The 13,483-nt window shown below is 40.7% G+C and overlaps 1 protein-coding gene across 11 annotated transcripts in view; it reads left to right on the top strand.

The window, feature by feature from the left end:
* PHF14 (PHD finger protein 14) overlaps nucleotides 1-13,483 on the top strand; it is a 135,729-nt gene that overhangs the window by 35,328 nt on the left and 86,918 nt on the right. For 10 of the 11 annotated variants that reach the window (XM_033165425.1, XM_033165431.1, XM_033165426.1 and 7 more), the window contains 2 exons: nucleotides 1,092-1,223; nucleotides 5,635-5,803. In XM_033165425.1, the coding sequence (XP_033021316.1) occupies nucleotides 1,092-1,223; nucleotides 5,635-5,803 (301 nt within the window). The remainder of the gene's footprint in view (nucleotides 1-1,091; nucleotides 1,224-5,634; nucleotides 5,804-13,483) is intronic. The other variant, XM_033165428.1, reaches the window with a different exon arrangement.

Genomic DNA, 13,483 nt, shown 5'->3' with positions numbered 1-13,483 from the left:
CTAAAGCTTTTAAAAAGCCATTTAAACTAGTGGTCATCGCCATGTCTTGTGGTAATGATTTCTACCTGTTAATTTTGCATGGTGAGATGAAATACTTCCCTGAATCTTATGCTAGTTAACTTCAGTATATTTAAAATTATCCACTCTTGTCACATGGTTCACATTTTTATGAATTGCTGAATTTTCTCTGTTGAATGTTAATTTGTTCTGTGATGGTGTTTACCAAATGGGGGTATTGCTGGATGACCTTGCGGACTTGATGTACAAGTGATAAAAAAATGTTGCTACTGAACTTTTTTTTTACATGACTAGCATGTCCAAGGATGAGGGTGTTTTCCATCACAACTGTTATTTTTATTTTACTGCATATTTGCTTCATCTTGATTCTGACATAAAATGTTTTATTTGCAATCCTTCATTAATTTACAATAATAGGAGTCATAATATTACATCCTTTGTAAAATACAAATATCATTACAATTAAATTGCATTCATTCTCCCAGCAACTATTCAAAGTAAGTGAATAGTTTAAAGTAAGCGAATTCAAAGGAGATTATTTTTACATTTGAGGACTTAAGTTTGAAATATTTCATTTGCAGACCCCTGTGGTTTTCTAATAGGCTGGTGAGGGATTTAAATTCAGGCCAACCTTCTGCCTTCAGGACCAAACCGGCCTCAATGTGAATTTAAATAAAATGACGAATAAAAATCAATATATCAGAAGTCACAAATATCTAGCAAACATAGGGAAATATTAACGATGGCTTGGATCCAGAGAAGTGCTTGGTTTCATTTGAACAACGGCTTTGCTGTCTCCTCCTTTCTGGTGCAGTGCCTTAATGCCCACCCGCTCTGTGCCCCCCCCCCGGCTGCACCTGAGGGTCCAGAGACCCTTCAAAACATTGTGGGATGTGATGTGAAGGGCCATTGGAGTGGGAAATTAGCTGAAATTGAGGACCACCCTTTGCACAAGCGGAAATGCCTTCTGCTCATGCATGGGGTTGTCTGGATCTTACCCCATGTAAACATTGAGATGATTCAGTAAAGTATATGCATTATCTCAAATGAAACTTTTTTCCTGCATTTCCAAGTTGTGGGATTTGCAAGAAGAACCATGATCAACACCTCCTTTTGCTGTGTGATACTTGTAAACTCCATTATCATCTTGGATGTCTGGACCCTCCACTTTCAAGGATGCCAAGGAAGACTAAAAACAGTTACTGGTAAGAATATTGTAAATGCATTGTACTACTCACTAGTGCATTTTTTAAACAGAATAAGAGCATAAAAATACAAATATGAGGGCCTCAGTCTATTGGGTTTTTCTATTCCAAAGGTTTTTGTTCTGTGTCTTTATCAGCAAGGGTTTTTTTAAATGAAAGTTTGAGTTCTATGTGATTGTTGACTACAGACAATTTGCAAAACAAAGATCCACCCCTTCATCACTTATTTGTACCTTAGGTTTATTTTGTTTCCTTAAAAAAAAAAAAACCAAACCACCTTACTGTGGACTAATGAAGGGGTGAAGACCCTTTTTCAACCCAAGGGCCTTATTCCTGCATAGGCAACCTTCAAGAGGTAACATGCCAGAGGCAAACATGGGCAGAGCAACCATTGTGAATTGTACTCTAGTATGTAGAATCGTAAAGCTGGAAGGGACCACGAGGGTCATCTGGTCGAACTCCCTGCAATGCAGGATTCTTTTCCCAAGCATGGGGCTTGAACCCACAACCCTGGGAAAACTGTCTCATGCGTTACCAGCTAAGCTAGTTTTTCTTTTCCCTGTTCAGGATAGTAAGGTGCATTATAGGAGTTCAAGGGTTCATTACAGCTAGATAGTAACTCTAAAGCAGGACTGGCAAGGGGGGCATGGCTGTGGAGGGTGTGTTGCCTGGAGAAATGCCAAAAGCCAAATGAGAGGCCAGAAGGGCCACATTTGTCTCCTGGGTCTGAGCTTCCACATCAAGAAAGAGAATTTTCCACTGTTGTTTTACTTTTACATTGTTAGGGGAAATTGTACTGACCCTAACTATAGGTAATGCTATGTAAGATTCTTGTTTTACCTAGAGTCTGAAATGAGCATTACATTATGGTTTGAATCCCTGGCTATATGAGACCTCTGGTTAGTGTTAATGTCATCAGTTCTTTTATTGCTAATTAAGGTGAGAGAAGGAATTCAGTCCTCAGAAAGGCTGTGCACGTTCCCACAATTTGTTTCTAATGCCATAATCGTGTGGTACCAATGTTGTGTCTACACTTTTCCCAGGATTTTTGCAGAATTTTAAAGATGATTGGATCATCCACATTATTTCATACACTATTTGATCTATATTATAGCGATCCAAGCAGCATTCTCCCACATTTCCATTAGGTGTTTTCCGTTTGGTGATTTTGAATTGACCAGAAGCATATTGCAAAATGTTGCTGTAAGTCCCAAACTCAAGACTTGGTATAGCAATCATTTTGTGAATTCCATCTAACTAGAAACAGGAGAATAAAGATGTACAGATGCCAAAAATGAGTTGGTAATAGTAGCCAAACATTAACAATTCTGTTTGCTCATATGAACTGGTATGAGGATCACGCCAGTACTAGGATAAAATTGTATCACAGCAGCATTTCAAGCCTCTATATAGCTTATATGTCTTAAAGAATTTTTTTGAATTTCAACAACTACTAACACTTGGGAAAGTTAGTAGTCATATTCTTGTACTATTCAGGTCTTGGGTTTTGTTCTGGTTTTCTCATACTGTAACATGAGCAAGAAATAGGTTGAGGCTATGCGATGGTAAGTAGCTCAGTTTTCAGTGGCTTCCATTACAATGTACGGAACAAAATAAAGGAGTGACAGTCTTTGACACTGCTACAGGACGTCAGTTGCTTACATAGAGTGGACTGAGTGTTGCAGCACTTGAGAACACCTGATGCGGGCAATATCTTCTTTCCACTTCTGACAGTGGATGTCATCTTTCTTGCACAGGGATGCAGTATGTAGTTCTGCAATAAACACACCTCCTTGCTTTACATGGTCCTACTGTAATCAAAACTATTTAGTTCCACAAACTATTTCTATTTATGTTTAAACATAAATCATAGAATTGTGGAGTTGGAAGGGACCCCCTATTTGGCTGGTGCAGGAGGACTTCTATTTCCTCTTCTTTCATTTCCACTCCCCCCACTCTCTCTGGAACTAATTTAGAGGGAGTGGAGAAGGTTGGATGGCATAAGAGAGAAAGACTAAATTCCATTCTCCTTATGGGCATCTGGTGCCAGCAGAGTTGCAGTGATCCCAATTTCTCAATCAGTGCACCCTCTGTCATTGCCCTTGAAGATGACTTGGAAATTTCAACTTGTCCAAAGCGCAGCAGCCGGATTGCTGTTTGTGTTTCCCTTTAGAACCCATACAACTTTTGTTTTAAAACAATGCTGCCTTGAATGTGCATTTGTTTATGGGCCAAATTCAATGGGCTCATGTTACCCTAAATGACTGAGGCCCCAAATATCAGAAGGATGTTATCCTTCCTTCTCTTACAGACCCCCTCTGGTTTTATGTTTGTAGTACACTTGGTGTTTCAAATGTTACTCCCATTAACACTTGGAACATCAGCTCTGTTCATTATAACTATTATGTAGGTAGTACCAATTTTTTAATTTAATTTTTAATTTTTAATATTTTTTTTTTACTATTGATAGAATTTGGTTGAAGTTGGTGATAGTGGTGGTTGGTGGCAGTTTGCAAACTGACACATTTCCTAATTGGATTTCTGGGCTGGGAGGCCAATAAGCTTCTATGTCATTGCCCTAGCATGGTACATATATGATTATAACAGCTTTGTATTGAGGAAAAATGAAAATGCTGAAATTTATAGCTGAATGTAATATGTGCAGGAGGAGAAGCTCTATAAATCATAGGATTTGTCGTCACATGTAAAAGGATTCAGTGGTTTGTGTTCTCCCTTTCCTTGTTCACAGCTTCTTCTTTACTTTATTCATTTCATGCTTGCATTATGTAGCTGTAACAATCCTTGGAAACGTGGGTTTTAATATACTTTTTTTAAAAAGTCAATTTAGGAAAATTGACTTCTTTTCACAGGTTCCATAGATAGCATAATTTTTCCAGGCCTCATGAATGAAAGCATGAGAAAAAGGAATTGTGTATTACATATGTGTGCATGAGAAGGCACCAGCAATGCAAGTCAAATGCTCTGTTAGCAATGGAAACTATATAAGTGGATAATACAAGAGAGCAATTCTGAGTGCAGAAACAGTCAAATCGGGCCATTTTCCACTGTATTCTGTCTTTGTCATTTTAAAGAGACCATTTCAACTATATTAGGAAACAGGTTCTTTATGCCACAAGTTAATACCAGCATAGGCCTTAATTTACTTTGTGGCAGAGAGGGCCTCAGGTTTTGCTTTTATGTTAAACTTTGATTTCCAGTTACCCCAATTCTAAATATGTTTACTCAGAATGAAGATGCACTGAATCCACTGGGGCCTACTCCCTGGTGGAAGCTTTAGGATTGCAAACTGAAGGGGTTTGTAGCAGATTAATAGTGTCTCCTAGCCCCTGCAAAAACCAAAAAATAATAGTTAAGGTACAGCAGAATTTCTGCTTTATTCACCTGTAGAAGAAGTGAAGAAGAAGAGTTTGGATTTGATATCTCGCTTTATCACTATCCTAAGGAGTTTCAAAGCGGCTGACAATCTCCTTTCCCTTCCTCCCCCACAACAAACACTCTGTGAGGTGAGTGGGGCTGAAAGACTTTAGAGAAGTGTGACTAGCCCAAGGTCACCCAGCAGCTGCATGTGGAAGAGCGGGGAAGCGAACCCGGTTCACCAGATTACGAGACTACCGCTCTTAACCACTACACCACACTGGCTAGAGTAAAACGTGGGCTCTAGTTGATAGATATTATTGACATAGGCTTGTAGTCTCAATGTTTTCCATCAGTGCAGTTGTTCAGAAACTATAATTGATTAACATTTGCAAGTTACAACTAGAATGCTTAAAATATTCGTTCCAAGAGCATATTTGTCTGAATTAATTTTCTTAAGTATTCTAGGAGAATTTTATGTGTGACTAAAGTGTTGCTGATAGGGACTGCCCCCAAACTTCTTTGCAGCAAGCTCTGGATTTATGCTAAATGGTATCTCATCATTGGTCCGTTTGCATAGGATTGCCTATTTGAAGTAATTAATTGATTCCCCCCTCTGCAAAGCAATTCTGTTTTCAATGAATGTTGGCTACTGGATCCTTTAATGGTGGAAGATGGAGAAGAGTCTTGCTGAGTGATATATGTCTCTATACATGTACCGTGGCTTGGAACCCCAGAGCACAGGACAGAGTTAAGCTATTTTTCCCCAAACAGCCCTCACCCCAAATGCTCCTGTGCAAGCTGCTTTTAAACTTGAGTGTAAGTAGTAGCTTTTGGTATCCTGGGATGTACCATTCAGAGAAGAAAGCAAAAGTCTTGTTGCATGTATAAGTTTTTCTCTTTGTATTTGGGGCTCTTTTACACAGTAAGAATTACCTTTTTCGGTCTTTGCCTCTTGCTTTTCAGCCTGCATGCTCTTATTTTGCTTTAGCAGCTGCTGTCTTGAGTTTGATTTTTTTTTTTTTTGTCCTCCCAGGCAGTGTTCAGAGTGCGACCAAGCAGGTAGCAGTGACATGGAAGCCGACATTGCCATGGAAACTTTACCAGATGGAACTAAGCGATCAAGGAGACAGATTAAGGAGCCAGTGAAATTTGTTCCACAGGATGTACCCCCAGAACCAAAGAAGATTCCTATCAGAAACACGGTAAATGACAGCTCGGTCAGAGAGGCACAAATCTGTCTCCTGTTTTTTAATTTGGTTTTTCTTTAAGTGCCAAGAACCTCTATGTGAAAGATGAATGTAATTTATTATGTTCTAGCTTCCCCCCCCCCCCCCAAGACATGTGAAACATGTTAGACATCAGATACTTGTTTCAGCTATGAAACAAAATACCCTGCAGATTTATTTATTTTTAAGGTTTATTTTATATATCTTTGACTATTAAAGTTTGCGGAGGGTGGCAGCAAATAAGCATATTTAAAAACATTGAAACTCACAAAGTGGTTCCTTACGAATTTCTAGTGGTAAGGAATAAATGCCCTTATTTTCATGTTGCATGTCCAGACTTTCATTCTGCACATTCTGATAAATATTAACGCAACAGCACTTTCATACAAGGGTCACCGCTCTGTGTTCTGAGATGGTCATGTGTCAAAAGTAGGCCATGCAAATGTCTATACATATGAATATGTGTGCTGAAAAGTTATAGTGGTACCTCTGGTTACGAACTTAATTAGTTCCGGAGGTCCGTTCTTAAGCTGAACATTCTGACTTGCAATTTCTGTTCGCATTCTGGGGCAAAGTTTGCAACCAGGAGCTGCTACTTTCGGGTCAGTGGAGCTCGTAACCTGAAGCATTCGTAACCAGAGGTACCTCTGTATTCTGCCACGCCTATGAATGTGGAAGAATTGCAAGTCACTTTCTTCTTGACAAAATGCTTCTGGGTGGGATCCAGTGCCATACTAGTGGACACAATGGGATTCCCCTTCCTTTGTCCAGTGGCCCACTGAAAAATCCTTTGGGGCTGCTTGGGAAGCAGCGAAGTTCCGCTTGCACAAACAGGACACCACAGTTGGATATCTCCTTCTGTGTTTACATTTACTTGGCTGGGTAAGTCATGCCCGTGTTTCTTTGAAGAAGCAGATTATTTCAGAGCAGTGGGTGGCAGCATTTTCACTACAATGGGTTTGGGTGGCTGTTTGTTCCTACCCTCTCCCAAACGCTGACATGCTTGCCTGGGACATAGAATGTTGGGAGGGTTTGCTTCCCTCTTTAATGGCAAAGCAAAGTTACTTGATGCTTCTGCAAACTTTGTTCTGATCCTCTGAGGCAAAGGTGTATGAGAGAATTTTTATATTTATCCAGTAAATTTGTCTTGTGGCAAACATGTTATGTATGCTGTAACTAATCTATTTTTAATGAGGTCTTACCGCAGCAGCTTGTCAAAGTTAGACAATAAACTTGAGTCACTTAAATCCCTCGTTCTGGGATGCTTGTGTGGTTTGCTTGCCTTGACAAGATTAACCTTCTCTGTGTAGACTGTGGCCTGCTGTGGGTGATTAAGTGCTATTTTATAGAAAACGTTCTCCGTCTAGTACTGTTTATATTGCCTTATTAATGCATGACAGCATTCTGTGTTTCGGTTTAAGAAGAGGGAGTACTGTTCTGGATAAAAAAAGCAATTTGTGTTTTATTCTTTAAAAAACAAAACAAAGAGCAAGCCCTCATGATTAAGGAGTGCATTTTGTCAAAACAATATTATTAACGTTTGTATGTGTGTGAAATATACATAGATAATTACAAAAACGCTTGCCTTTTGTTCTTACCCTGGCCAGATCAGTTAGATGAATTTAAGTAGCAAAATGCCAACTCCAGATATTGAAGTATGAGCAAACTTTTCACTATAGCATATTTGTTGAAATCTCAAAAATCTATGGTTCCTCTGCTTACGTGGTATGACAACTGCCAATTTTCCTCAGTTGTCTGTCTAAGAGAGAAAGGAAGGTACAAATATAGTACAGTAGTACTTCTGCATTTTCCCTAGCAAGAAATTGCACCACAACACTGTATGGCAGCTGCTCTTGTGGCACTTTCTCCATCTTTTGATCTTTAATGATGACTAAAAGCTGAAAAACATAGCCATACCTAGTCGTATGGCTGAATTCAGGACTATGGCCAGATTTTAGTTTACTCCTAGGGAGATTCCAACATATACTTGATGGTTAAGCAAATTATATGGCTTAGTTTATATTTCAATTGGGTAAAATCCAGACTAAATTAGTCACACACAAGTCTCACTGAAATTCTTTTGGTTTTAACTTTTTATGATTTTACTGTATGGTTTTATGGTTTGTGTTGTTGTTAATCTCTGTGATATATTTTTATGATACAGCAGGATATAAATATTTCTAGAAATAAAATTAATTGTTGGCTCCTCCACATTTCAGTGGGACTTCAGTGGGATTTACAGCACTATGTCTACTCAGAAGTAAGCCCCATTGGATTCAGTGATACTTATCCCCAGTTAAAAGGATATGATTGCAGCTTTAGTCTTGCCCATACTTGAATATCTCTTTCATTTATTCCATTATATTGCAATTAATTACACAAACTGCATTTCAGTCAATCCCCCATCCCATAGTTATTTTTTGTTTCATTTGAGTCATTTATTTTATTATTGCTACTTAATTTTAAGTTTGAAGTAGAAACTTTTGGTTGTAGGCAATAACAGGTTCATTAATTTCGATGTGTTTACATTGAATGTACAGTGTACATTAGGCATGTACATTGTTTTCAGTGAATCTACTCAGAGTAGGACCAACACTGGATTTAACTCTCTAATCTTACCAGCTGTAACATTCTTTGTTAGCACTGTCTTGCCCAGCCTATAGTTATCTATTCCCCCCCCCCAAAAAAAAAAAATTGGAAATAAAGTTCCAAAATTTTGATTGGTCCTGATATTGGTAAGCTGCCCAAGAACTGTTCAAGTGTGCCATCTACTTTTTGATCCTCTTTGACCTGACATTTTTGCTCTTTATCATTGAATATCCTCCTCTTCATTGATAAATCAAATTTTAAAAACCATTTTTATGTTTTATTCACTTTTATTTCACACTTAAAACAATAAAATCACCAGATAATAAATAAATATAATAGTGAAGAAAGAGCAGAATGAAAGCAGCAGTTAAAACAATTCTTCCACAGATATACATAAGTGTCTGGGAAAATCAAAAAGTCATTGTGCGGTGCCAAAAGGACATCAAGAGTCTGCACCAGGTTGAGTCTCTTAGAGGGAACCTTCATAAACGGGGATCATAGTCAAAAATCCCTCCATGTAAACTCAGGTTTGCATTTCTTACTCCCACTTTAAAATTATCCTTTTAGAAACAGTCTTGGTTATAACTGGGGAACAAGTCATCAGTAAGATGCTACAAGAAATAGTAATATATCTTTAGGATGTCAACCCAAGGGCAGTGGTAGATGAAAACCCTTCCCCAGATGGTCAAAGTTTTCATGATGCAAGTCTGAATTAATTACATTTGATTTTAATTAAAGAAATATAAAACTACCAGGTGCTAAAACTATGACCCTAAAGCTAAAATCTAAATTGGGGTGGGGTTGGGGGTGGAGGGTGGCAGATCAGGCTGATGAGCTTTAGCAGGTGTGAATATTTTCAGTATTTTTAGGCTGTAAAAAAAGCTGATTTTACAGCTTGCATTGCATCTTCTAGTAGCTGACTAGCAGAGTTATTTTAGATGGTCCTTAGATTACTGATTCCTATTGGGGAAGGGATCGCTGGAACACTCAAAGATCTGATGTGACCAACTGGCTAGTCACTTTGAAGATAAAGTCACTCAACTTCAGGGTGATGTTGACTCTGCACTTCTTACAACTCTAGTTGAAGTACCCAGTGCCATTATTGAGGATGTGTTGTAGGATCAGTTTCAGCTTATGCAATCAGCTGAGGTAGGCAAGGTGCTGGAGGCAGTATGTCCAACTCCCAACTATCCTGCACTTTTGCATTCTGAAACATGGATGTGCTCCACTAAATTTCTAGCTCACCATGTAAATGCTAAAGTGGCTAAAGAGTCAATCAAACACAGCCAATAAAACAGTAAAAGGGGGAATTCAAATTTCACCATCATATTTAAAACAGCTTTAAAATATGATTAAAGTTTAGCTAGCCATTCAAAGACAAAGCTTTAAATAAATACCTGTCAGGGAACCGCCACCTGCCCGCTGAGGGGAACGAGGGTTCGTTAGCATACAGAGAGCCCCAGCGCCAATTGAGCAGCAGTACCTCTTCCAGCGGGGAAAGCCGCCACATCTCCAGTGGGGATGAGAGGGAAGGAACCAGCCTGGCAGGCAGAGGGCTTAGGGATGCCACTGAGAGCCCCAGCGCCTCATCAAGCCAGGAGCGACAAACAGGGAGCCTGGCGGAGAAAGGGATTTGGGGATGTTGCTGAGACCCTGCGCTCACCTCGCCCGGCTGGTCAGGAGGGAGGCACGCCATTTCCGTCGCCCCAGTTGCGCAGAGGGGTGAAATGCAAGGAGGGTAGGAGGAGACTTGGGGTGCCGAAGTTCTTATGCTGGGGGAGAAGCCAGAAGGGGCCACTCCCGGTTTCTGCAGCGACTGAGACAGACATGCTTTTTGTAGCTCTGCACTGTAAATAGTTTGCACAATAAAACTGCAAAAGACTGTTTGGGCTCCTGCTCCGTTACTTGTGAGGCACCATCACGCAAACCTTACAGCACCTTTCACTGCATTGTAATTTTGCCAGATTGATAACTGACATGATTTCTTGGCAAGGGGATTTCTTGTAATAATAAAGAAAATTTCCACTATCTTCCCAAAGCAAGGAAACCCTAACAGCATCTTTCTCGACAGTGGATAGGCTTTGGAGCTGTCTGAAACCAATTTCCTTACATATATTGGGGTTAACAGCTTGTCTCAGGCTGATTTTAGGCTTGACCAACCATTAAAAAAATTCACACCATTTTAGCAGCAGAAAGATGTTTTATAGAGCTGATCTATGTTAGAAGGTTTACATTATAAGCAATGTTTAGTTGTCCATAATGACTTTCCAAAAAGAAGCAAAGGAGCTCTCTCTAATTTGGCAGAAATACTGCCAGTTTGACAGACACAGAGAGTTGTGCTTCTCTGTTTGCTAATAGGACCATTAAGTTGCCACCAACCCCTCTGTACTTGCATTGTATGGTCCTTGGAGGATGCTCCTTGATTCGCTAAAACACTATGGATCAATGTGAAATGGTATGAGAAATGGAAGAATTAGTTTTGAAGAAATCTATATTGTAAACCAGTGCTTTTTCACTAAAGAAACAACAGGCAGCACCCATTGCTTTGTGGTTTTCTAAGGTTGGGCCAGGGCACTCATTGCTCACCGGTGGCTCCTAGAAGCTGTTAGCATGCAACAGTGGCCAAACGCTTGGAACAGCTTTGTCTGGGCAACTAAACCAAGTGAGGGTAGCTGATGGTTCTTAAACCCTCATTGAGTTAGTGACTTCCCTTACATGCGAAGACAGGCTCTGGTGGATTGAGTGGATAAGACCAATAGTGGATCCAGCAGTCAAGAAAGCAGCGTCTGTACATACTGTAGAGGAAAGTGAGGGGCAGATGGGGCTCGTCAACCTGGGAAGGTCGCCCATCTAGCAGAAGGAAAACATCCTAAACCCTTGCTGCCTTGTGGGACATCTTTGGGGGAAGATACGGCTAAAGAGTAAACCCTATAAAATTCCAGAGTGGAATTCCTAAGATGGTTGGGTGGTGGTGCCTTGTATGCCTTCTTCTGGCAACTGCTGCAGCCCAGCTGATGCCAAACATATTGCTCTGCTTTTCTTTCGACCACATCAGTGAGGCCAAGAGTTTGCTTGTTCTAGATGGGGTTCTACTCCCTCTGAAGGCACAAGTATACACCTTAGGAGTGATCTTGGAACCATCTTTGTCCACGGAGACCCAAGTGGCCTCTGGTGAAGAACGCCTGTCACCAGCTTTGGCTGATGTGTCAGCTGCATCCTTTACTGGACAGGCATAATCTGGCCACTGTGATACATACTTTGGACTATTGTAATGCACTCAATACGAGGCTTTCCTTGCAGTAGGCCTGGAGGGTGTAACTATTGGCGTCCAGATGGTGAGTCGTGCTCTTTATTGGGCACATATCACACCAGTGCTGAGGGAATTGGGCTGGCTTCCTATTTGCTACTGAGCCAGTTTTAAGGTTCTGCTGCTGCTGCTGTCATTTAGTCGTTTAGTCGTGTCCGACTCTTCATGAACCCATGGAACAGAGAACGCCAGGCACTCCTGTCTTCCACTGCCTCCCGCAGTTTGGTCAGACTCATGTTGGTAGCTTCGAGAACACTGTCCAACCATCTCGTCCTCTGTCATCCCCTTCGCCTTGTGCCCTCCATCTTTCCCAACATCAGGGTCTTTACCAGGGAGTCTTGCTAAGGTGGCCAAAGTATTGGAGCCTCAGCTTCAGGATCTGTCCTTCCAGTGAGCACTCAGGGCTGATTTCCTTAAGAATGGATAGGTTTGATCTTCTTGCAATCCATGGGACTCTCAAGAGTCTCCTCCAGCACCATAATTCAAAAGCGTCAATTCTTCGGTGATCAGTCTTCTTTATGGTCCAGTTCTCACTTCCATACATTACTACTGGGAAAACCATAGCTTTAACTATACGGACCTTTGTCGGCCAGGTAACATCTCTGCTTTTTAAGATGCTTTCTAGGTTTGTCATTGCTTTTCTCCCAAGAAGCAGGTGTCTTCTAATTTTGTGACTGCTGTCACCATCTGCAGTGATCATGGAACCCAAGAAAGTAAAATCTCTCACTACCTCTATTTCCCCCCCCCCTTCTGTTTGCCAGCAGGTGATGGGACCAGTGGCCATGACCTTGGGATTTTTTGATGTTGAGCTTCAGACCATATTTTTCGCTCTCCTCTTTCACCCTCATTAAAAGGTTCTTTAATTCCTGTTGATATTTCTTCCGGCAATCTTAATTCCAGCTTGGGGTTCATCCAGTCCAGCCTTTCGCATGATGAATTCTGCATATAAGTTAAATAAGCAGGGAGACAATATACAGCCTTTTCGTACTCCTTTCCCAGTTTTGAACCAATCAGTTATTCCATATCCAGTTCTAACTGTAGCTTCTTGTCCCACATAAAGATTTATCAGGATACGGATGAGGTGGCCCATTTCTTTAAGAACTTGCCATAGTTTGCTTTGGTCGACACAGTCGAAAGCTTTTGCATAGTCAATGAAGCAGAAGTAAATGTTTTTCTGGAACTCTCTGGCTTTCTCCATAATCCAGCGCGTGTTTGCAATTTGGTCTCTGGTTCCTCTGCCCCTTCGAAATCCAGCTTGCACTTCTGGGAGTTCTCGGTCCACATATTGCTTAAGCCTGCCTTGTAGAATTTTAAGCATAACCTTGCTAGCGTGTGAAATGAGCGCAATTGTGCGGTAGTTGGAGCATTCTTTGGCACTGCCCTTCTTTGGGATTGGGATGTAGACTGATCTTCTCCAGTCCTCTGGCCACTGCTGCGTTTTCCAAACTTGCTGACATATTGAGTGTAGCATCTTAACAGCATCATCTTTTAAATTTTTAAATAGTTCAGCTGGGATATCATCACTTCCACTGGCCTTGTTGTTAGCAGTGCTTTCTAAGGCCCATTTGACTTCACTCTCCAGGATGTCTGGCTCAAGGTCAGCAACCACACTACCTGGAGTATATGAGACCTCCTTATCTTTCTGATATAATTCCTCTGTTACTTACATACAAAAAGGTTCTGCTACTTACATACAAATCCCTAAATAACTACACACAAAGTTACCTGAAAAATCACGTTCCCCTCCATTGCCTACTGAT

This window comes from Lacerta agilis, chromosome 12 (assembly GCF_009819535.1).
Source record: "Lacerta agilis isolate rLacAgi1 chromosome 12, rLacAgi1.pri, whole genome shotgun sequence".
Lineage (NCBI taxonomy): Eukaryota > Metazoa > Chordata > Lepidosauria > Squamata > Lacertidae > Lacerta > Lacerta agilis.
Note: the sequence above shows the minus strand (reverse complement) of the source record. Positions and strands in the feature narration are given on the sequence as shown.